At 59.0% G+C, this 22,675-nt stretch overlaps 5 protein-coding genes across 7 annotated transcripts; 3 read left to right on the forward strand and 2 right to left on the reverse strand.

The window, feature by feature from the left end:
• The first annotated feature begins 360 nt into the window (after window positions 1–360).
• On the forward strand, window positions 361–7,260 carry PI4K2A (phosphatidylinositol 4-kinase type 2 alpha). Its single transcript, XM_052676828.1, has 9 exons — window positions 361–771; window positions 3,176–3,376; window positions 3,557–3,688; window positions 3,771–3,924; window positions 4,481–4,542; window positions 4,720–4,819; window positions 5,057–5,190; window positions 5,472–5,531; window positions 5,650–7,260. Exons 1-9 carry the CDS (start codon window positions 376–378, stop codon window positions 5,809–5,811), a joined length of 1,401 nt encoding a protein of 466 aa, XP_052532788.1. The 5' UTR covers window positions 361–375; the 3' UTR covers window positions 5,812–7,260.
• Window positions 7,261–7,378: 118 nt separating this feature from the next.
• AVPI1 (arginine vasopressin induced 1) lies at window positions 7,379–8,493 on the reverse strand. 2 transcript variants are annotated; one of them, XM_052676838.1, is made up of 3 exons: window positions 8,112–8,493; window positions 7,613–7,906; window positions 7,379–7,540 (listed from the first exon to the last, which is right to left on the reverse strand). In XM_052676838.1, the coding sequence occupies exons 2-3, from the start codon at window positions 7,894–7,896 to the stop codon at window positions 7,471–7,473; spliced, it is 354 nt and encodes a 117-aa protein (XP_052532798.1). In that variant the 5' UTR covers window positions 7,897–7,906; window positions 8,112–8,493; the 3' UTR covers window positions 7,379–7,470. The 2 variants fall into 2 exon arrangements, with proteins under 2 accessions (XP_052532798.1, XP_052532799.1); XM_052676839.1 differs by lacking the exon at window positions 8,112–8,493 and having other exon boundaries at window positions 7,613–8,049.
• Window positions 8,494–8,688: 195 nt separating this feature from the next.
• On the forward strand, window positions 8,689–10,912 carry MARVELD1 (MARVEL domain containing 1). The gene has a single exon (XM_052677492.1). It carries the CDS (start codon window positions 8,753–8,755, stop codon window positions 9,281–9,283), a length of 531 nt encoding a protein of 176 aa, XP_052533452.1. The 5' UTR covers window positions 8,689–8,752; the 3' UTR covers window positions 9,284–10,912.
• Window positions 10,913–12,729: 1,817 nt separating this feature from the next.
• On the forward strand, window positions 12,730–17,891 carry ZFYVE27 (zinc finger FYVE-type containing 27). 2 transcript variants are annotated; one of them, XM_052677395.1, is made up of 12 exons: window positions 12,730–13,025; window positions 13,093–13,163; window positions 13,246–13,432; window positions 13,553–13,648; window positions 13,827–13,939; window positions 14,625–14,755; window positions 15,082–15,153; window positions 15,319–15,339; window positions 15,537–15,681; window positions 15,950–15,996; window positions 16,811–16,892; window positions 17,105–17,891. In XM_052677395.1, the coding sequence occupies exons 1-12, from the start codon at window positions 12,796–12,798 to the stop codon at window positions 17,167–17,169; spliced, it is 1,260 nt and encodes a 419-aa protein (XP_052533355.1). In that variant the 5' UTR covers window positions 12,730–12,795; the 3' UTR covers window positions 17,170–17,891. The 2 variants fall into 2 exon arrangements, with proteins under 2 accessions (XP_052533355.1, XP_052533356.1); XM_052677396.1 differs by lacking the exon at window positions 15,319–15,339.
• A 1,663-nt stretch (window positions 17,892–19,554) lies between these two features.
• On the reverse strand, window positions 19,555–21,684 carry SFRP5 (secreted frizzled related protein 5). Its single transcript, XM_052677397.1, has 3 exons — window positions 21,098–21,684; window positions 20,434–20,511; window positions 19,555–20,215 (listed from the first exon to the last, which is right to left on the reverse strand). Exons 1-3 carry the CDS (start codon window positions 21,615–21,617, stop codon window positions 19,875–19,877), a joined length of 939 nt encoding a protein of 312 aa, XP_052533357.1. The 5' UTR covers window positions 21,618–21,684; the 3' UTR covers window positions 19,555–19,874.
• Window positions 21,685–22,675: the final 991 nt, after the last annotated feature.

Genomic DNA, 22,675 nt, shown 5'->3' on the forward strand with positions numbered 1-22,675 from the left:
CTCCGCTGCCGTGCCCTCGTCTGCCGCCATCTTTGTGTGGGGCAAAGCCCGCACCCCGCCCTGCCGCCATCTTTGTGAAGGGCGGCTGCGGAGGCGGTGCTGTCTCTTCCTCAACAGCCATCTTTGTGCGGGGCGCCGGGCCTTCCCCACGGCGGCGGCGGAGGAAGCCCTTTGCTTCGCCCGGCCTCGTGCGGCTCCTCTCGAGGGCCGCGATAGCGCCCAGGCCCGCCCCAAGCACGGCCGTGGGATGGATGGCAGGCACGGTTCCCTCGGCAACCGGCGGGCGGGGCGGAGCAGCCAATGGGGCGCGGCGGCGCGGTGACGTCACCCCGCCTCGCGACGTGACGCGACCGGAAGCGGCGGGCGGCGGGCGCGATGGACGAGACGAGCCCGCTGGTGTCGCCGGAGCGGGCGCAGGGCCCTGACTACGGGCTGCCGGGCGGTGCCGTGCGCACTCTCCCGCCAGTCGCCCCCCCGCAGCCCTCGCCGCCTCCTTCTCCCGGTGGCCGCGACCGCGAGCGGCAGCCGCTGCTGGAGCGTGGGGCGCGGGGCCCGGCGGCGGCTGCGGCGCAGGCCCAGGCCCAAGCGGCCGCGGCGGCGGCTGCCCAGGCTCAGGCGGCGGCCGCGCAGCGGGAACGTAACGACTTCCCCGAGGACCCCGAGTTCGCTGAGGTGGTGCGGCGGGCCGAGCTGGCCAGCGAGCGCGGCATCTACCCTGAGCGCATCTCGCAGGGCTCCAGCGGCAGCTACTTCGTCAAGGACCCGCAAGGAGTGAGTCGTCACCTCTCCGGGCTGGGAGCTCGCGGCGCTGAGCCGGGCGGTGCGGGGCTGTGCCCGTCGGGCATCCCTCCGTTTGAAATGCGTGGTCTGTTCCCCAGTTAAAGCTGCTTCCTCTTTCCCCGTGGCTGTTGCGTCCAAAAAGTGGTGAAACTTCTGCCGTAGGATGGGAACGTTGACAGCTGGGCTGCCGGCGTTTGGCCGGTGAGACTGGAGCCTCGAGGTGTAATTGGTTCCCTGAGGTCTGCTTGGCTGCGGCATTCCCATGCCATTGCCCAGATGTGAGTGCAGCACGAGGTAGCTCATCTTGTGACCTGTGGTGTTGGCTTGGTTACTCAAGCATTTGCTGCTTCCTCTGACTCTTGCCTAGTGCATGCTAGGATCCTTCCTCAGAATCAGGACTGGGCTTTCCTGTCCATGTTGTGCCTGTTTTTCTGTCTCAGGTGACACATGGCTACAGCAAGCTCTTACAGGCAGGTCCTGGTTGAGCTGACTGCATACAGGGCAATACAAACTTCTTTCTGTTGCAGTTTGTTCTCACTTCTGCTTCCTTCTGTTGCCTAATGTGAGCCTTGGTGTTGCTAGCAGGGACTGAAGACCAGAGGTGACCTGATTGTGTGGAAGGGAGGCCAGAGCTCAGTGAGGGATGCATTCAAGGAGTTGAAGTCCATGTTTTGCTGGCTGTGTCACCTGGCAGGTTCCTTGGATTGCTCTGCCATGAGTGAATAGGGTGCATCTGTGGTTCCTGTGACTCATTGCTCAAGATCACTAAAGCCTCCTTGCTGCTAAGGAGATGCAGTGCTTCAGTGAGCAGGTTGGAGGCACAGGGTGAAGACACCAGGGGAAACTCTAGTTTCCCTATGGACTGCTGGAAGCTCGAGTTGTTCCAGGCAGCACTTAATTCAGTGTGCTTCCCCTGGTCCTTGGGGGCGGTGGCTGTGTCTTTGTGCTGGCCTGGCATCCCCTGGCCTGGCACCAGGCAGATCTGTCTTCTCCACAGCATACTTCTTGGAAAAAGTTGCTGCCAGTGCTGCTCCCAAGGCACAGCACTGAGAGGGCAGGCTGTGCTGCCAGGCTCTGATCTCTGATCCAGGGCTGTCCTTGCCCTGCCAGGCATTGCTCTGCTGTGTTTGCTCCACACAGCAGCCTGCTCCTCGCTGCCAGAGCTCCAAGCAAGCCTTCAGCAGGCTCAAATCCAAGAACAAGTTGGCATGTTTTCTGTGCTTCTTATGGGGTTGGTGAGGGGATTGCCCTCCTGCCTGTTTACTTGGCCTTTGCCAGCTCAGAGGAGGGGGTTTCTTTGTGACCTAGAGATGCCTGAAGTGCTTCCATTCCCTCAAACATTCCTCTTCCTGGTCGAAAAAGTTTTGCTCCCTGGTCTGGCTCCTGATTCACAGTGGGATTGTGCTGAGTTTTCCCTGCTGGTGTACTGGGATGTGTATTGTGCTCTCATCCTGTGGCAGAAGCTTGGCTTTGGGAAATGCCACCCACTCAGGCTGTGCTGGCTCTGGCTCTTCTCCGTCAGTCTGCTGAGTCATCCTGGAGTGGGGTTGTGAGCCTGAAGCCTGCTGCACAAAGCCCTGCGCTGCTTGGACCAGGGCAGTTGGCCTCACTCCTGCCCTGGGCCTTTGTCTCAGCTGTGTAGTTTGACAAAGCAGACAGTGTGGATCCTAGTAAATGGTCCTTAAGCACATCTCCCCTCCCCCCCCAGCATCGCTCTTCAGGCCTCACAACACAGAGTTTTAGTTTCCTCTGAAGTCCTTCAGCCTTCCTTGCTGTTTAGGCCCCATTTTCTCCGGTCCATTTGGGATCAGGTCCAATTGATGAATTTTGGAGTCAAGATAGGAATCTTTATCCCCTTCTGCTCTTTCGCATGGAGGAAATGAGTAGCCACAAGCAGTAGCTCTCCCCCCACCATCCAAAAGTCGATGGGATAAGGCTAGAATATTTACCAGGGACAGTGTCATCAGCACTCTCCTATGGTACGTGTAAAGTTGTGAATGAGTACAAAGGTCTTGGGATACAGGAGTTGTGCAGGGACCAGAGAGGGAGGTGCCTGAAGAAAACCTAGGATGAGAGAAGAGTACCTACCATAACTCAGGTTGCAGATCTCTTGGCAGAGGAGAATCTCGAGGGGTGTCATTTTGTCTTCACTTGCTCTGGACCTTGCAGTGAGTGGCAACAGCTGTCCCCAGACTCTTTCCCACCCAAGGAGATATCTCTTAGATCTGGGGGCGGTCATTGGCAGAAAGCAAGCAGGGAAAGACAGCAGAGTTGGGTGCTGTGGGAGGGTGAACTTGGTTGAGACTGTGCTGTTATGGCAGAGCCGCAGGCTGGCTCAGGGGTGAGTGCCCTGGCTCTGCCAAGCACTGAGTATCAGCTTTCCTCTTGCTCACAGAAAATTATTGGTGTCTTCAAACCCAAGAATGAGGAGCCGTACGGGCATCTGAACCCCAAGTGGACCAAGTGGCTGCAGAAGTTGTGCTGCCCGTGCTGCTTTGGGAGAGACTGCCTTGTTCTGAACCAGGGCTACCTATCAGAGGCAGGTGCCAGCCTGGTGGACCAGAAACTGGAACTCAACATTGTTCCCCGCACAAAGGTGAGGAGGCACAGTCACCTGAGGGTGAGGAGTGCTGAGGAGGCTTCCACACGCTCCTGCCCATGCCATGGGGATCCTCGTACAGAGCAGAGCTGTGGGAGATCTATGCCCTACTGATAAAACAAAGAACTGTGACAGCTGACAGATACACTTGCTGACTTCTGTACTCCTGTACCCCAGGTGGTGTATCTGGCCAGTGAGACCTTTAACTACAGTGCCATTGACAGAGTGAAGTCCCGAGGAAAGAGGCTAGCCCTGGAGAAGGTCCCGAAAGTGGGTCAGCGCTTCAACCGCATTGGCCTGCCTCCCAAGGTAGGGCTGCCAGGCCCCGCGTGCCTGTCACTGCTCCTCTGTCCTCTGTGGTCCTCCATAACACAGTCTCTCCTTGCCTCAGGTGGGCTCCTTCCAGCTATTTGTGGAAGGTTATAAGGACGCTGACTACTGGCTGCGGCGCTTTGAGGCTGAGCCACTCCCTGAGAACACCAACCGGCAGCTTCTGCTGCAGTTTGAGCGGCTGGTGGTGCTGGACTACATCATCAGGAACACAGGTAGGGCTGGCTGCCTGCTCCTTTGTATTTCGCCAGGTAGGGAGCAGGCAGAGATTTGGCTTCTCTTCCTGGAACCCAAAACTCCTATCAACAATGCGTGGTTGACAGATGACACTGTCTCTGGGTGGAGTGTAGCTGCTGTCACTACTGACCTGGGGACTAGGAACTAGCCTGGGATCCATCCAGTTGCAATGGGGAATGTTTGCCGGGTGCAAAGATCCAGGAATGCTGAGAGATCCAGCCTCTGGTTGTGCCACAGCATCCTATCTCAGGTTGAGTTTCCAAGTCTGTTCCAGCTTGAAATGTGTTTGGGTTGGACTCCAAAGCTTGCAGGCTGACTTCTCTCTTGAGAGCTGGGGCTACGTGGATCTCTTTAGTTTCCAGACCTAGATATGTGGGGATTTATATGACTTCCTAGGCCTGCAGCAAGCTTGAGGGCTCTGGGGTAGAGCTGAGGCCTTGAAGTGTGTGTAACTTGAATTGCTACTATGTCAGAGAAGTAATCCTACCCAGCACAGGCCCTCACGCTGATACAGCTGTTTTTCTTTCCTTGCAGATCGGGGCAACGACAACTGGCTCATCAAATATGACTGTCCCCTGGACAGCGCAGGTGTACGGGTGAGCAGCTCGTGGGCAGGGGCTTCATGGGTTTGTCTGCTTCTACAAGCTGGCTGGCAGGCTGGGATTTCCCAGTTGTCTTGGGTTTTTGAGCCTGATCTTGTTTGCTGGGAGTGGCAAACAGACTGCTTCTGTTGGGGAAGGCTCCCTTGTGACTAGTGCTCCACTTCCTTCCAGGACAGTGACTGGGTGGTTGTGAAAGAGCCCATCATCAAGCTTGCTGCTATAGATAATGGTTTGGCCTTTCCTTTGAAGCATCCGGACTCCTGGAGAGCATGTGAGTCCCTTACGCTGTGTTGAGGTACTCTGCAGTGCTGAGCAGCTCTGTGCTGTCTGTCCTGGGGCGTGTTCCTGGAGGGCTAGAAGAGGCAGTAGCTAGGGCTGCCCCTCTGCAAAAACCTTCTAGCTGCTTGGACAGCTCTGCCTCAGTGGCTGTAGGAAGTGTATGCTGCACCCAAGGCCATGTGGCATCTTTCCCTTCCCTAGCTCTAATATTTCGTGCTTCCTCCTGCAGATCCCTTCTACTGGGCATGGTTACCACAGGCCAAAATCCCCTTTTCACAAGAGATCAAAGACCTAATTCTTCCCAAGATCTCGGACCCCAACTTTGTCAAAGATCTGGAGGAAGATCTGTATGAGCTCTTCAAGGTGAACTAGGGTGGGGCTGAGGGTGGCTTGGGAAGAAGAAAAACAGGGTGGTCTTGGGGCTTCTTTGTCAAAGCTATGTGGATAGAAAGATGGGCTACTCGTGGTGTTTCTGAGCTGAAACATAGAAGGACTATTCCTCTACCAGGAGCTAAAGATACAGTTTGGGGAGAAGCGGGAATCTCATGGGACAAGAGGAGAGAGGCTTGCTTGGAAAACAAGCATCTCTTGAATAGCGTGGGTCAGAGAGTAGATACCAATGCATTGTTTGCTCTCTCTTGCAGAAGGACCCTGGCTTTGACAGGGGACAGTTTCACAAGCAGATTGCTGTCATGAGAGGCCAGGTAAGGCAAATGAATGAGGTGACAGAGCCTTGTTTTGTCTGGCTGTCAGGGAACGGTGCTGGGATGCCAGCTCTCTTCCTCCACTGGGATAGCTCAAGCTTTGCTCTGTGTTGTACAGATACTGAACCTGACACAGGCACTGAAAGATGGGAAGAGCCCCCTGCACCTGGTTCAGATGCCACCTGTGATTGTAGAAACGGCTCGTTCCCACCAGCGCACTGCCAGCGAGTCCTACACGCAGAGCTTCCAGAGCCGGAAGCCTTTCTTCACCTGGTGGTAGCTGTGGGAGCTGCAGGCAGGCCTTGGCTGTCTTGGACTGGCACTGCGAGAGGAGCTGAGCTGCTCCAGCGGCTGGGATTTGATGCTCTGGGTAAAGTGAGCAGGTTGTGGCTGGAGGAGCCTGCAGCTGGAGTGGAGGAAGCCAGGTGGGTTGGGCATTGTCCCTCTCCAGCTCCCTTGGAGCTCTGTGGTGTGCGTACAGCCCTGCCGAGGAAAGAGCTCAGCAGGAGGCATGGGAAGCAGTTGGGACCCTGCCTGTGCCTCCCTTCCTCGGCCTGCATGCGGTTCTGAGCACACCTGACCAGGCTCCCCAGGCCAGGATCCGTCCAGCTCTTTGCACCAGCTGCCAGCCTTCCTCTTCCCCGCTGCTGGCCCCAGGGCTGGGAAGGGCTGGAGGGTGGTGGTTCTGCCTTCCGCTTCCCCAAAGGCATGCTATACTCCTCCTCACTTTCTTTCTTCTGCCCCAACCCTGTGCAAGCTGCTTTCCTCAGGGGGAGTTCCTGCTGCCTGCTGGTGCAGTGGGGACCATAATGAACGGCTGTTCTCTGGCTGGGGGCTTGAGGAGGGAATGTAAGGAGAACTCTACTCTTGCCTGCTCCCTAGGGCAGGCTTGAATGCAGTTTGACACTAAAGGAAGAGGTGCTGCCTTATCCTGGTTTGGAGGAGGTGGCTCTCGGAGGTGCTGTAGAGAGGGTTGGAGGTACAAGTGGCCTCTGGCCCTCCATTCCTATGGTCCATCCATCTTGCAGGTCACTGCAGCTGCTCTTGCTTGGCTTTTGCCCCTGTGCTCAGTAAGGTTTCTGGCTGCTGTGCAGCCAGCATTGGGCCAGCCAGCACAGCTCCAGCTTTGCGTGTGTGTCTGGGGTCCTTTCTTATGGGAAAGGGGGCTGCTGGGGACAGGGAATGGTGGGAGGAGCTCTTCCTGCTGGTGAGAGTCATGCGAGAACTGGTGTACTGGAAGCACACGAGGGCTGGCGCAAGCTCCTGGCTGCCCCAGTGCTGCTAACCTTGTGGGCCTGATGTGAGTGGGTGAGGTAGTTAGTGCTCCCTCTCCCCCAAAGCTGCTGAGCTGTCTTGTATAAAATGGTACCAGGGCTGCTGCCTGCATCTGCTTGCCTTGAGCTGTGACTTTCCCTGTGGGGGGGAAAGCTGGGGTTCAGTCTCATTGTCTTGTTTGCCCAGCCCTGGGGGTTGGGAGGGAAGTGAAAGCTGGGACTGTGCTGCTTGGGGCTGTGAGGGGAGGGCAGCTTACTCATCTCCTACTTGCACAAGGGGCTCTGCAGTGGCTGTCCTGAGGGTGCTGAAAGCACAGGGGTGTAGAAGTGAGACCTCAGCTCCCAGACCTGGCTACATCTCTGACTGACCCCAAATGTACTGTTCTAATGCACTGTAGAAATGTATGTAATGTATTTAAACCATGCAACTGTCTGAAAAACAGAGCTGCAGTTCACCTGGCCTCCTTATTGTCTCAGCAGAATTCTAGAGGAGGGTTGGGGCTGTTCAGCTGGTGCTGAGTCCATTGCAGCAACTGGGACCGCTGTCACAGCCACGGAGCCTCACCCAGCCACTGCGGGTCCACCTTTTATTAACCAGTACACTCATGTCCTGTACACTTAGTGTCCTCGGTGTGCCCGGTCTGTATGGCAGGCCTGCTGCGCACTCAGTGATGCTGCAGGGGTGCCGAGGCCGCCCCGTCCCTGCAATCTCCCTCGGGCTCCTTATCGGTGATCCTGCGGAAACAGGCGGTTGTGAGTAGGGCGCGTCCCGGCCGCGGTCCCCTCGCCGACCCGGTCCGCACCTACCGGAGGCGGCCGAAGCGCCGTAAAGCCGTCGTCTCAACGCCGCGCCGTGCCGCTTTCCGCCGCCTGAGCTGTCGCAGCGCCCGCGCCATGCGGCGCTGCCCTGCGTAGCGCCAGACGAGACGAGCGCGCTCCTCGGGCCTCTCGGCCCCGCCGCTCTGGAACAGGCTGCGCAGCTCCGGCAGCCCCACGCCCTGGAAAATGTTGGCCGAGGCCCGCTTGCGGCCGCGGGCGGCGGGCGCCGCTCGTCCCGGGGGATCGCTCGCTACCGAGGCCGGCGTTCCCATGGCCCGGCCGCTGCGGAGGGACGGCGTGGGGCCGCGTCGGGTCCGGTTCAGCCCGCCCGGGACAGGGCCGCAGCGGCGCAGGCGGGCCGCCAGCGGCGCGCCCAGGAATGCGGGAGGGCCCGGCTCAGGTCGGCGCCCGCCGGTGTCCGGTGCGCCGTCCCCGCCGCGACCCGCTTTCAGCCGCCGCCTCCCGTCCGCCAGCCCCGCGCACTGACCTGGGGGCGGCCACCGCGTATCTGCCGCGCTCCCGCTGCCGCGCCCGGGGCCGCTCCGCGCCGCCGACCGGAGGTCCCGCCGCCGCCCCGTGCTCCGCGCCCCGTCCATTCACTCTTCGGATCCGCCCCGCCCCGCGCGGCGCCGCCAATCCGCGCCCACTTTTCTCCGTACGGACCAATCGCCGTCGGGAGGGGGCGTGGCCGCACCGCCTTTCGAAATGGTGGGCCACGTGGCGCCAGTGACGTCAATAAGGCGGGGAGGGACGGCTGGGCGCGGCTCCGCCCCCGGGCGTGGCCAGCGCGCGTCACCCCGAAGGGAAACCCCGCGTGACGTCACGAGGGAACCCCGGCGCGCGCTCCCCGACGGCGCGCTCCTTCGTTCTCCGCCGTGACGTCCCGCCGAGCTCCCTGGCCCCGCGACGCGGCAGTCGGCGGCGGCGGCTGGGAGAGGAGGCGGCGGCGGGGGGCGGCCGCGGGGCCCCGCGCGCGCAGTGGGCCGGCGGGAGGCGGGGCGGGGGAGGAGAGAGGCCCCGCACGGGGAGGACCGCTCGACGCCAGATGTTGGGCAGCGGCCAGCCGCCCTCAGTAAGTGCTGCCGGGGCGCCGAGTCCCTCCCGCCCCGCAGCACGCAGCGCCCCGCCATGGCCCGCACGGTTCCCCCGGCCGTGCCGCCGCCGCCCCCGGGACCACCGCCCCGCGGTTCGCTCGGGCTGCACCGCGCCTTCCTGCGGAGCCCGCTGGGGCTGCTCCGCCTGGGGCAGCTGGCGGTGGGCGCCGCCTTCTGGCTCACCGTGGCGGCCCACTGGTACGAAGGAGCGGCCCACTTCGCCCTCTTCGCCGCCGTCCTCGTCTGGCTGCTCACGCTGGGCCTCTTCGGGCTGAGCGCGCTGGGGCGCTGGGAGCTCGTGCCCTGGCTGGGCTCCCGCTGGCTGCTGGCCAACCTGGTGCACGACCTACTGCTGGGTGTCGGGCTGTGCACGGCCGCCGCTGGCATCATGGGCCACAAAGCTGGGCAAAAGAGCTACTGCAATCTGCCGGGCTACAGCCAACGCTGTCTCTACGGAGCCTATCTGGGAGCTGCTGTCTGCGGAGCCGTGGCTGCCTGCCTGTACCTCTTCTCCGGGCTCTACTGCCTGGCACGGCGCTGCCGGGACCAACGTGACATCGTCTGAGCTCCTTGGCTGCCCTGCTTCCTGCACATGGACGGACCGCGGCCCTGCTTTAGGACGTGGTGACCCTGCTGCTCTGTCCCCTCCCGGCTGCTGCATTGCGCTTCCTCCACTGCCCCCTGCACAGATGGATGGACAGACGGATGGAGACCTTCTGCCAGGACAGTGGGCACTGATTGCTGCACCAGCTCCTTTGCACCCTGCACAGAATGACAGACGGACATAAGCAAATCGAAGGACCCAAGCAGGGAGCGCCCAAGTGGACCACAACTTCTGGGAGCCCCGAGGGGCCCTGCCTGACTCCTGCCTTGGGTGTGCTCAGGTGGGTGCCAACTCTGTCCCTGGGGAGATGAATGCTGTGCTGGAGGAGTGGAGTAAAGCTGGGCCCAGCCCTTACCCTGCTGGCAGCCTTGCGGCCTCCGCATTGCCTAATGGAGGCTCTGCTGTACTCTCAGCTTCCCCAGCTGGGGCCCCTCCTCCATGTCCGGTGTCTTCCCGGAACCCTGTGGGCACAGCCCTTACCCACCCTGGGCACAGCCTCGCCAGCTGTTGCCCCAGTGCCAAATGCCCCAACCCACTTTGGAGTTGAACCCAGCAAAGCCCCCACTACCGTTGGAGCTTGTGGCAGGGAGGGGGCTGCAAGCTGCCTCTGTGGTCAAGGCGGGGCAACAAATTCCTCCAGCCTTGGGGTTTGTGCTGCTCTGGGGTGAGAAAGGTGTTTTTGTCATCCCAGCCTGGAACTCGGTGCTGCTGCCGCATCGTCTGGCTGGTTCTGCACTAGGAGCGGGGCTCCCATCCCACCACAGAGACCCCTAAGCCTACCCGAGGCCTGTCCACTCCAGACAGAACAGGCACAGCTCGCCCTGCCTGGCTCCACAGCACTTGATTGTCATCCTAGAAAACTCTCTTTGTTGTGCGACTACATATCTCCACCTCCATCACTGTGCTGCCCGCAGACTGATAATGGAAGGGTGATTGCAGCAGTGCCCTTGTAGGACATAGACTGTCTGCAAGAGGGAGGCTCCGGTAGTGAGGCATGGACCAACCCCACAGGTGGCTGAGGCTGTGAGGGGTCAGTGGAAGCATTGGGCAGCCAGAGACTGGGAAATGTTGGAGGAGCACCATGCCGAGCTGCCTTGGCCACCAGCTATCCTCATCCTGCTTGAGGACACATTCTCCCATTGCTTTCAGAGCAGAAAGGGACTGCCCCAGCCCCTGTGTAGGCTCAGTTTGGAGGACTGTGGCCCCCACATCTGTCACCTGGTGCCTTTCTGTGGGGGTAGCAGCAGCAATGGCATGAAGGGACTGGTTTGGCACTAGATCACAGCTTCCATCACCAAGGGTTGTCTCAGCAGATACCTGTGTGCTCCTGCACTCTGCCAGCCTCTGGGCCACCCCCTGGCAGGATGTGCTGTCCCTACTCTGTGTCAGGGCTGGTCCCAGACACTGCTGGCCCCTGCCTGCTCTGGTGCAGCCCTGAGGCCCAGGCTGCCTGCACGCAGTGAGACTAGTGCTGCCAAAAGTGCCTTGCCCCACAACCCCACACTGCCTGTTGTACCTGCCGCCGTCCCACTGCAGCCCCTTCTCTGGTGCCTTTGGATTCACATTCCAAATAAAGCAACACTGACGCTCGCTTGGTGTCTGGGGTTTTGTAGCAGGATTGGGACCTTCAGGGAACAGGAGATGAACCAAGCTTACCCTCGGCTCTGCAGCCTTGGGGTTACCCCTCCTGAAGCAGTGGTTGCAGAGGCTCAGTGTATTCTGCAGCTATGGGTGGACTCCTGGCGCTGAGCCACTGGTCTCTGGAAGAGGGGCTCAAGCCCCTGCCCCTGGGGATGGACTGCCCCAGCCCTGCCACTCGCTCCAGGGATGGGGCAGAACTTGGTGCTTGTGCATCATAGAATCACAGAATGATTGGATTGGAAGGGACCTTAAAGCCCACCCAATTCCACTCCTCTGCCAAAAGCTGGCTGGCTGGCCGTGAAAGACCCCAGGGATGTGGCACCCACAGCTTCTCAGGCAACTTGTGCCTGTGTCTCTTAACGTCTAACCTAAACTTCCCCTTTTAGTTTAAAATCATTCCTCCTTGTCCTGTCGCTATCAGACTGTAAAAAATGTCTGTCTCCCTCTTGATTATAAATTTCTTTTAAGTACCAGAATGCTGCAATGCAGTCTCCTAGAAACCTTTCCTTCTCCAGGCTGAACAAGCCCAGCTCCTTCCACCTGTTCCCATAGGAGAGGTGCTCCAGCCTTCTGATAATCTTCATGGCCCTCCTTTGGACCAACTTCATCAGCTCCACATCTTTCTTGTGTTGAGGTTCCCAGGCCTGGAAACAGTACCCCAGATGGGGCCTCATGAGGGCAGATCAGAGAGGGACAAACTCTTCCCTCCCCCTGCTGTCACCCCTCTGTTGTTGCTGCCCAGGATACTGTTGGCCTTCCAGGCTGCAAGTGCACGCTGCTGACTCATGTCCAGCTTTTCATTTGTCCAGACCCCTCAGTCATTCTCAGCAGGACTGCTCTCAAGTTCTTCTTCTTCCAGTCTGTATACATATCTGGGATTGCTGTGACCCAATCACAGCCCTTCACACCCAGCCTTTTCGAACCTCATTAGGTTCCTGGGGGAACAAGCCTGTCCAGATTTTTCTGGATGGTATCCCTACTTCTTTTGTTGTATCAGCTGCACCATGCATCTTAGTGTCATCAGCAAACTTGCTGAGGTTACATTAAATCCCACTGTCTGTGTCATTGATAAAGATGCTAAAGCGTACCAGTCCCAAGATGGACCCCTGGGGAGCCCCACATCACCAGTCTCTCCCTGGACATAGAAGCACTAGCAACAATTCCCCAGCTGCAATCGTACAACCAATCCCCAGACCACAGAACAGTCCAGTCTTCAAATCCATACCTCTGCAGTTTAGAGGTAAGGATATGGATGTGGGCTCCTCCTGCAGGCAGGAGAACACAATGAGAACCGCACAGAGCTGCATTCCTATAGGCTTTGTTTCTCCTGGGCTGAAAAGGTCCCTTCGTAGGCTGGACACTGCCAGGACTTGGGAGGGCCGGGGACCTGACACCTCCCAGGGCTGGGTGCTTTGCGGCCCAGCATCAGACACGGCTCTCTGCCTTGTGACACAAGTGAGGTGGAAGCAGGAACACGTGCTGCTCCGCAGCATGGCTCCATGCAGCCAAGGCTGGGAGTGAGAGATGAACCCGGCCTCTTCCAGCGCCCTCCGAGCTGAGCTCGGCCTCGGCGCGGGGCCAGAGTCGAATCAGACGCAGCTCAGCGCACAGCCCCGCACTGCGCTCCACCAGCAAGGCCCAGCACAGACCTTTACGGCCACTACCGGGCCGCCGCCACTTCCGCCCTTTTCCCAGCACTTGGGCGGGGCTTCCGTCCTCCCCTCCCACCCCGGCTCTTCCTATTGGCTGCGTGCCGCGCCGCCGGGTGACGTCACGGCGCACCTGGCCGCTTCCTGGAAGTGGGGTGCGGTGCGGGTCCTCGGGGGCCCGGTATGCAGGCGGCAGAACGGGACGGGGCGGCCGGCGGCCCTGAGGTGGCAGCGGCGGCAACTGTAGGGGCTGCAACGGCAACGGGGGCCGGTGAGGCTTCGTCGGAGCCGCCGTCGCCTCCCAAGGCCGCGGCCGCCTTCGATCTGCTGGACCTGGTGCGGAGCTACCGGCGGCTGGAGCTGTACCTGGAGCCGCTGCGGGATGCGGCTGACGGTGTGCGCTCCCTCCTCCGGTAGGTGCGGGCCGGGACTGGGGTTGGGGCCGCGGCTCCCGCACCTCACCGTGTTCTGTCCCCACAGGTGGCAGCGGCCCTTGTGCTCTCTGCTCGTCTGCCTCGGCCTCAACTTCCTCCTTCTCACCCTCGACCAAGGTGCGTGCGTGTGCGTGTGTGTGCGGCAGTGCTGGGCTCCGGCCCGCTGCCCTGCCAGCTGATGCTGTGCTACTCCTCCCAGCCGCCTGGTACTCAGTGCTGGCCCTGCTCGTCCTGCTGCCGGCCGTGCTGGGCTACCTGCAGGAGACGTGCCGCGTCCGGCCCTCGGAGCGGGAGCTGCTGCGCAGGAAGTACCACAGCGTGCGCCGTGAGGACCTGCGCAAAGTACAGCTCTCGCGCCAGGAGGCTCTCGCCCAGGTCAAGTGCTTGTGAGTGTCCAGCACCCTCCTGTCCTGCAGAATCACCTTCTCTGAGTCATGCGGTGTGAGCGGAGCAAACCAGCGTGTGTGTTCGTGAGGCCATTTCTTGACTGTGTGGTCTTGTTTCAGCCTGATCCAGCTGGAGGGGTTCCTGAGCGGGCTGTGTTACAGCTGTGAGGCGGTGTACCGAGTGCTGTACTGGGAGAACCCTACTGTCTCTTCCCAGTGAGTAGGACTGCATTGGGTGCCCTGTGCTTGCCTTAGCAGGGAGAGGGACCAGGCCAGTAGAGCTACTCTTGGTGTGTTTGGTGCTTGCAGAGAGCAGACAAAGGACAAGGAGAGGGACAATGAATTTTACGCTGTGGGAAAAACTGATTTCTCTTGATCTGTTGCTCTTTCCCAGATTTTACGGAGTGCTGCTGGGCTCTGTCTGCATCCTTTACCTGCTGCCACTCTGCTGGGTCATGGCCATCCTCAACAGCACTCTCTTCCTGGGCAACAGCCAGTTCTACAAAGGTAAGGGCTCTATCTGAAGAGGGCCTGTATGGGATGGGTTGTGCAAAGGCTCTTGAAGCTGTGAACTCTGTGCCCATCTTTTGTCAGTGACCTCCTGTGAGCACACTTTCATGTGTCTGCCATGGGACATGGACTTCGGAGAGCACTTAATGTTCTGGGGTCGGTACCCAGCAGTGCAGGATGGGTGGTGGGGTCCTGGGGCTTGAATCTGAGAGGTGGGATTCTCATCTCGCACAGCTCCTGTTGTGGGTGCTTTTTCCTTGTACTGTGATGTACTGGGACCTGGCAATGCAGCCTGAATGTGAGCATCACCTCCCTTCCCTGGCCTGACTCTGCACGACTTGAAATACTCTCAGTGCATGTGGCAAATATGTAACACCAGCCTGCAGTGCCCTATTGGATGGAAAGCGAGCTGCATAACATTTGTCTGACTGACCTGTGTCTGAACTCCTGCTGTTCCCTGGTCTGAACTGGGGCAGGTGGGGAATTCCTTCCTGTCCCCAGCTCAGTAGCTTCCCTAATGTCTGTGTGTGAGCCAGAGGGCTCAAGGCACTGGACAGAGGACGTTCAAGGGAGCTGCTGACCTATTTTGAGTGCTGGAGATTGGTTCTTGCAGCCATGTTTGTGGAGGGCCTGGAGAAAGGGGACTGGCAACTCTGATCCAGCTGTGTTCCCCCCTTACCAGTGATAAAGGAGCTCAAGGCCTCGGTTGAGCAGAGTTTGGGCACCAAACCCCTCGAGAGCACTCCAGAGCCTGTCAAGCCCCTACCAACTGATGCCCCACCAGACCGGACCCCCACACCCACCAGCACAGAGGTGAGTGGTGGCAGGGCTCAGAGATATGGAGTGGGAGCTTCACCTTCAGCTCTTGTCTGGTTTTGCTTCTGCACACAAAGTAGCTTTGCTGGAAGCCTGTGTGCCTGGCTTGGGAGCCCATCTTGAATTGCCTTGCTCTCCTGGGATATTCACTCCACCTTGCTATGTGCTTGGAGTTACCCTGAGGAGGCAGGGGCTCACCCTACCTTTTGATGCTCACTTTACGGGTCTGCCAGTGAGCTGATGTTTCATTCTAGAGCTGCAAGTGTGACCCCTGCTTTCAAGGGAGATGAAATAGGACAGGACTAGCTCTGAATCTCTTGCAGGATCTTACCCCTGGCAGTGTGGAGGAGGCAGAGGAGGCAGAGCCTGATGAAGAGTTCAAGGATGCTATTGAGGTTTGAGCCTGGTGGGGTTGTGCCTGCAGGCCAGGCAATTGGGGCAGAGGACTGCTGTGACGGGACAAAATGAATGCTTGGGGAGGGCAGGAGTGGGGCTGGGCACCTCTGCAGTTTGACTCCATCTCCACTGCCTCTCCTCTCTGTCCCATGCTGCGGGAGAAGGAGAACCAGCTGCTGGTCATGGTGAGTACTGCTGTGCTGAGGTGTGCAAGAGGGCATCTCTTCCCAGCTGGAGCTGGTAGCCTTTGTCTGTTTTGGCAGTAGCTTGTGATGCTGACAGGTGAAGCCTTCTGTTTTCATGCCTGTTCTGGGGCAGGCTGACCTACGGCCCCCCCTCCCCTCCCCACTGCTCTCTGTTTATCTGGCTTTGCTCCTTACAGGAGGATGATGAGGGTTCTCAGTGTTCAGCAGACTTTGACCTCAGCCTCCCAGACAACGGCTTTATGAGCAAAAACGATGTGATCCGCAGCAAGGTGTCACGTCTGACTGAGCGCCTGCGCAAGCGCTACCCCAGCAACAATTTTGGTGAGGCTGAGGGCCGGAGCTGCCTGGGGAACCTCAGCAGTGTGGGGTCTGTGCTGCTCCTGTTGGTGACCACTGAACTTGGGAGAGGACAGAGTGACATGTTACCTGCCAGGGCAGGCACCTGAGTGACTTCCCCAATGGAGAGGGTGTTTGTAGCCCTCCTGGGGGCAGCAGGGTTGGGAGGGTCTTTACAACAGATGTGGGTGCTCTTGTGTCTCAGGATACCAGGTAGCAGGGCCCTGCCTGACCTTTGCTCTGTCTCTTCCAGGGAGCTGTACAGGCTGTGGAGCCACCTTTTCTGTGCTGAAGAAGAGGGTGAGTCTTCAGTTTCTCCAGCTCATTAGCCACACTAGGGCAGAAGTTTTGCGTTGTGTCTGGCTTGTTCTGGCTTTTCTTGTTGCTAGGATGGCTGTTCTCAGTCATGACCCAACAGTGGGTCACCCAGCTAAGTGCTGGGAGTTGTCACATACCTAAGTGGTGGCAGGAGCCTTTGTGCCTTTTGCTTCTTTGGAAGCTGCCTCAGTCCAAACCTCAATGTGCTGCTTCTGTGCCCTAGTTTGACCCATTCTTGTTACCTGAGCACTTTCCTGGGAAGCAGAGATTGGGTTGGTCTTTGGGCTCCTGAGAAAGTGGGAAGAAGATTCAAAGCCACCATAGGGTGTGTGACTAGAGGAGCAAAGCCATCCCTGTAGTCTGAGCCCCTTTGCATAACACTTATCATGTAGTTCTGGAAAGAGTGCATCTCTTGCTTTTTCCAGATGTGCGTTGCAGTCCTCCTGCTGCCCCCTGATCGCCAGACATGTGGCCCCCTCCCATTTCCTCTTGAGTTAGTCTGCATGTCTTGGATTCTCTGGAGCTTGCATCCCTCCAGAATGAAAGCATAGGAAATGGCAGTCTATCAACCTCCTGCAGCCTTTGGCTTCAGTGCTTTCCTGTGATATTAGAGCACTGTAGATCCAGTGTTTAGTCCTGGTGTCACTGGTGGATGGCATCTCTTGTCACTCGGGCTTGCACCCACTCTCCCTTTCAGCAGGGAGTACTGCCAGCAATGCCTCGGTACTGGAGTTTGCTGGAGCAGACCCAGCAGCTGCCAGTTCTCTTAATGTCTCACCTTCACTTCTTTCCATAGCGGAGCTGCAGTAACTGTGGGAACAGCTTCTGCTCCAGGTGTTGCTCCTTCAAAGTTCCCAAAGCTGTGATGGGAGCCACGGGTGAGTGGAAGGGGGAGAAGAGCAGAACCTTCCTCCTCCCACCTGTGCTGTGTGCTGCAGGGCTTTACCCCAGCCCTGGTGGTTGGAGGTGGGTGCTGTCTGGCTCAGAACAGAGCCCTGATGGGTTTTCAGTAGGTTGTGACTAAAATACCTGGTCCTTGGTGGGTGATGCAGTGGAAAGGGAGACATCTGACACCTACTTTCCTTTCCAGCCCCGGAAGCTCAGAGAGAGACTGTGTTCGTGTGTGCTCAGTGCAACCAGATGCTCATCAAGTGACCGAAACAGCATACAGGGGCTATGTTGCCTCATGCCCAAGGACAATGGGAGCTCTGCCCTTTCTCAGGGGATCCTAGGCTGCTTGGTTCCCAGCGTGGTACCACCCTGCCAGAGGACACAAGCACTCGCTGCTCCCCCTGCCAGTGCTGACCTGAAGGCAGACCCAGGCTCCTCACCATGCAGTGGGCAGCACTAGCTGTTTCCTACAGCAGAGCACTGCCCACAGCTGTGCCCCACTGCTGTGGTTGCCCTGCCAGCCTGGCAGCTGCTTGGGAGGCACTGACTGCACTCTGCCCTGAGCTCACCTAGGGCCTGGCTCTGTGATGGAGGAGCCATCCTTCCTATTTCTGCTCCTACCTCCACCTCCTGGGAGATGCAGAGCAGCCTCAGGGCCTTCTCCCAACCTCCCTGATGAGCGCTGTGTGGGGAGACTGTTTTTGGGATCAAGTCAGAGCTCTTCCCAGGAGATGTAATCCTTGGTCTTGGCTCAGCTGAAATCCTGCTCATCACTCCGTGATTCCACTGTGTTCATGTTTAGTTCCCCCCTTATCCCCCATATTCAGCTGTAGCATGGGAGGCAGATGGTTTGGGCTGGGCTGTGTGATTGGTCTGCAGCTGCAGCAAGAGAAGAGGCATGAGTTGGTGCTGCTCTGTACTTAGTGACTGCTGCTTTCTACTACAGATTAATATATAGAGAATGGCCAATAAACTTCCTGCCCACAGCTGGCTCTCGTCTTCCCCTAGCAAATACTGTTCTATCACCTGCTGCCTCTGTGGCCTTGGTTCCTCTGTCTCATATGTGGCCATGTCTGCCACCTGGTTCCTTTGCTTACTGTGGTTTTCATTGTGATACACAGTGGTCTCGTTTGCCCTGTACCCAGGGCTGTGTGGAGCTGCTCTGGGCCAGGGCCTGATCGTGCTGGGCCAGGGATGAGGTTCAGCTGGGCTCACTCCCTGCCCCACGGAGGTGGTGGTCCTGGCAGCTGCCCACGCACACAAGGGTGACCTTTCCCTGCTGAACAGCAAAGCTCCCAGCTATCCCAGGAATGCGACCCTGGCTGCCATGCAGCTGGGAGTGCCTGTGGCTGGGCCTCCTGCCAGCCAGCTGCAGTTCTGGGGGGAGGGCGGGTGGTGGGGGGAAAGCTGGAGCCCTCAGGCCGGGTCACCCACTGCTCTAGGCATGATCTGGATGGGGGGACAGGTCTCAGTGCTCCCCACAAATCTGAGACCTCATGGCTGTGGGCCCCTGGACCCGCCTCTTGAGTGAGCTCTGCCCTTGGGAGATTTTGGGGAAAGCTGAACTCTGCAGTGATGGGCATATCCACATTGTGCTGGGTGTGCTCCAGAGGCGCTGTAGTGGGGGAGGCAGTGTGCAGAGGGGCAGGAGGTTATTTCAGCTCGTGGTGGGTGACAGGGAGAAGTTACTCGTCTTTCTTGAGAAAACAGTTGGTAAGATGGATGCAGTGTCCATGTACGTCTAAGTGCTCCTCAGAAAGATGCTAATGACGCAGAATACAGAGGGCTACAGATAAACACAAGCTGTGGGAGGTGGGGTTTTATTTGTGTACTTCGAGTTGTGCAGTAAATGGTATAATTGATGGTGTTTATTCCAATGGCAGTCTGCTTAGCAGCCTCGTTGGAAAATGCCTTCTACCGCTATTTGAATTTTCAGTTTTTTTCCATGCTGGCTGTGGAGAAGGGAGAGGGCAGGAACCACCTGCCCCAGGCAGTCATAGGGGCTTGCTGCCCCCCTCCTGTGCTGGCTGTGGGACAGGAGCACATCCCACTGTCAGCATCGGTGCTTGCTAGGGCCTGCCCTGCAGTAGAACAGGAACAGATCTCATTCCTGCTTGGGGGATGTGCCTGTTGCCTTGCTGGTGGGGCGGTGCAATGGGAAAAGCCAGGCATGGGGTGTCCTACAGCTTCAATTCCCCTCACCTTCCCCTGAGAAGCTGTAGTGTGAGGCCACCTGGTGCTGAGTAAATATCCTGGTGTCTGGATATCCTGCCAGGATGCTCTGTAATGCAGCAGACTCAAAAATATGCTGGGTAAACAAGGCTGAGGGGGACCCTGCTGTGCCCCTAGAAGGCAACTTGGGGCTGCTTCACTTCCATGCTGCAGGGCAGGAACTCCTGGGACCCAGGGCTGAGAGGTGTGATGTCCAGCTCTGCGCCCTGCTGCACTTGGTGCCGCCCTCACTCCATGCATTCCCCAGCCCTCAGATTTCTTTCTCCCTTTTTCCCTGCCCCTCTGTCGTTACTTCCCAGGTGCTGGAAGCAGGTATCGAGTAGCGACTTTTGAGCTGCACTGTGCCCTCCTTCCATGTGTCCCCCAGGATGCCCCAAGGTTTTGGAGCCCAAGAACCACAGAGAGCTGGATGCAGGCTTATCTCAGACAAAATAATTTACTCTAGTAGGGTTAGGCCAGGGTGCAGGGTGCTGGAGAGCTGGGGCCATGCAGCTCGGGACTTTTGGGAGCTGAGGCGGGCAGTCTGTGGGCACAGAGGGCAGGAGTATGGGAGCTGGGCGGAGGCACGGGGTTGGGGCCTGGGGTGCAGCTGAGGTCAAGCAGGGGTCTTACGTGCAGGTAGGGGGCTCAGCGAGCTGCAGGGGTCCTGGGTGCAGATCAGGGCTTCCTTGAACGTAGCCTGAGTGCAGAACTGGGGATGCAGAGCAGGGCGAGCGCAGGAGTCCTGGGACAGAGCTCTAGTGCTGCCCGGCCCCGTAGAGCAGGGGATGGTATAGGGGACAAGGGTAGGAAAACATGAACTTGACAGCAAACTTCATCTCCTTGTTGTGCTTCTGCCAGGGGTAGATGGCAAGGAGCAGCAGGCGGCTGCCCACCTTGCGTCCCAGCACCAGGAAGCTGCCGCTTAGGTTGTCGAGCTGGGGACAGGGGCAGGAGCCCGTGTTCCTCATGTGCAGCACCATCTTCTTGGTGTCCTTGCGCTTGAGGGGACCCAGCTTCAGCACCTTCTTCTTCTGGGCAGCCAGCAGGCGCCTCTCTCCATTCTCCTCTATCACCTCCTTGATGCGCATCTTCACCACTGTGAAGTTAGTACGGACCCAGTGACCCCCCCACATGTTCTGCCTGTCCCTCCAAGATGTCTTCTCTCATGGTGCACCCCATCCCCTGTGCGTAGGATCCAAGGGGGCTTGTCCTACAGGATGTCCCTGCATAGGAAAGCCCTTTATCCAACCTCCCTGGTCTGGTCTGGGGGCAGCTGGGACTGTTAGGAGGCTGGGGGATCAGGGGAGCACTCACCGAAATCACTGGAGCACATCTGCTGCATCATGCCATCCGCCTTGTGCTCCATCTCGCACTGGGTGCAGATCTTAGGCACTGCAGGGCAAGAGCAGTCACTATTACCAGACACTGATGGCTGTCACCTGCGTCACCTCAGTAGGGACACAGCAGGGCAGCAGCCCCTCGGTCCCTGGGAAGCTGTGCCAGGTATTGCAGGGACATTGAGCACCACATGTTTAGGTGTTCCAGCACCCACTTCCCAAGAGGAATAGGAAATTGGGACCCTGCCTGACTGCTGATGCTTTGGGGTGAGGGTGGCAGCAGGGTGAAAGGTGATACAACCTGGTCCTGACCCAAGGCTGCCTTCAGATGACATCCCTTTCCCAGCCCGAGGGGACCTGCAGGGATGTGGGAACGGCACAGGTGCAGCGCTCAGGGCTGGATGCTCTTGCCTGTGATGGCACGTAGTGAGAGGAAGGGGACAGCCCTGTGACAATCCCGCAGTCCCGCATTCACCCCCAGCACCCCACTGCCGACCCACTCACCTTGCCCTTGGGCAGCTCTGTGCGTGCAGCTGGGTGCCTAGGGCTGGAGGAGCAGGGATGGGGGCTCCTACGCTTGCCCCAGGCTGCACAGGGATGTTTGCGCGACCCCAACCCATCGCAGTGCTCGCACCACTTACCTGGTGGAGGGGTGGCCTGGTTGTTCCCAAACTGCACGGTGATGCAGAGGTCGTGGTCAGAAGGAAACTTGCCGCAGTGCAGCATCTCGGGCCAGGGGAAGCCGTAGGACTCCATGACGGGCGCACAGGCATCACGCACCACCTCACAGAGCGAGCGGCATGGGTAGATGGGGCGGTCGAGACAGACAGGGGCAAAAAGAGAGCAGAGGAAGAGCTGCGTGTCGGCGTGGCACTGCTTGGCGAGCAGCGGCACCCAGCTGCTGGCCTGCTGCTTGGCCTCAGCCATGGACTCGTGCTCCAGCAGGTTGGGCAGCCGCATGCGCTTGTAGCCCACATCGTGGCACAGCTGCATGTCTGCCGGGATGTCGACACACTGCGGCTCCCGCCCGTAGAAGCGCCCGCGGGGCACGTTCTCCGGCTGCCAGCCATAGTAGTCGTAGTGCTGCCCTTCGCCTGGTGCCAGTGCCAGTGCCAGCAGTGCCAGTGTCACCGTGCCCGCGGGGCTGCTCACCCGCAGCATCGCCGTGCCTGCCGAGTGGGACGCACGGCCGCTGCCTGCTCCTCCAGCACCTCCCACGCTGCCCTTTCAAAGGAGCCCGCAGGCATCACCGGCAGCCAATCTGCTCTGGCTGCTGGCCCCCCCGGCATGGCCCCCCGGCCCCACGCCAGGCCGCCCGCTGTGCTCCCGCCCTCCCTCCCTCCCTTGCACTGCAGGGTGGGTGCACGGTGATGCTCTGCATCCCTCTCATGTCATGCACTCGGGAAGGGACGGTGCACCTCACTGCTCACCAACACCCCATCCTGCCTGGGGGACAGGAGACACTGGTTCCTACCCCTGTGCCTCCCTTGGAGTAGGGTTATGGGGATCACCCCAAGGCTACATGGTGCACTCGTGCCCAGTGCCACCTGCAGTCTCCGCTCTGTCCTTTGCCTCAAAACTGGGTTTTGTGTCACCCTGCTTCATCCTGGGTCACCCCAACTAGTTGCTCACCATTGAGATGGAATGAGGGAGCTGGGAGGGGACACTCAGGCCCTCTCTCTGGTGTCCGGGGCATGGGAAGAACCAGAGCCTTCTTGAGACCTGCCCAGTCCACATTCCCTCTTCTCCTTGGAGACAGGCCAGGGGTGCCAGGATGAGGACCCCATTAGAAACCCATTTGTCTGCAGGGGTTATCTGGAGCATCCCCTCCCATTGCAGCAATCGATGTCCCGACCTGGTCAGCACTCCCATGCTTTCCCTGGCTCCTGCTTGCTGGATAAGGTGACTCAGTTAATGGGCAATAGAGCAAACAGCCTGGTGTGGGCTGCGATAGCAGCTGCCCTTTGCCCCGGGCAGGGACCACCCCCCCAGACCCATCAGGAGCTGTCTGCCATGGGGCTGTGCAAAAACCTCACACACCAAGCTCATGCCTGCAGCCTGTTTGTCCTGCCTGTGCCCTGGATTTGTTGTGCCTGTGGATGCACGGTGCCAAAGGATGCTCAAAGCTCAGGGGTACTTGATGCCCAGGGATGCTCAGTGCTCAGGGATGCTCAGTGCCATCCCAGGATCTGATCTCACCTCCCCTGGGCCAAGACCCG

The sequence above is a fragment of the Tympanuchus pallidicinctus genome, unplaced genomic scaffold (genome assembly GCF_026119805.1).
Source record: "Tympanuchus pallidicinctus isolate F22 unplaced genomic scaffold, pur_lepc_1.0 scaffold16, whole genome shotgun sequence".
NCBI classification, from domain to species: Eukaryota; Metazoa; Chordata; class Aves; order Galliformes; family Phasianidae; genus Tympanuchus; species Tympanuchus pallidicinctus.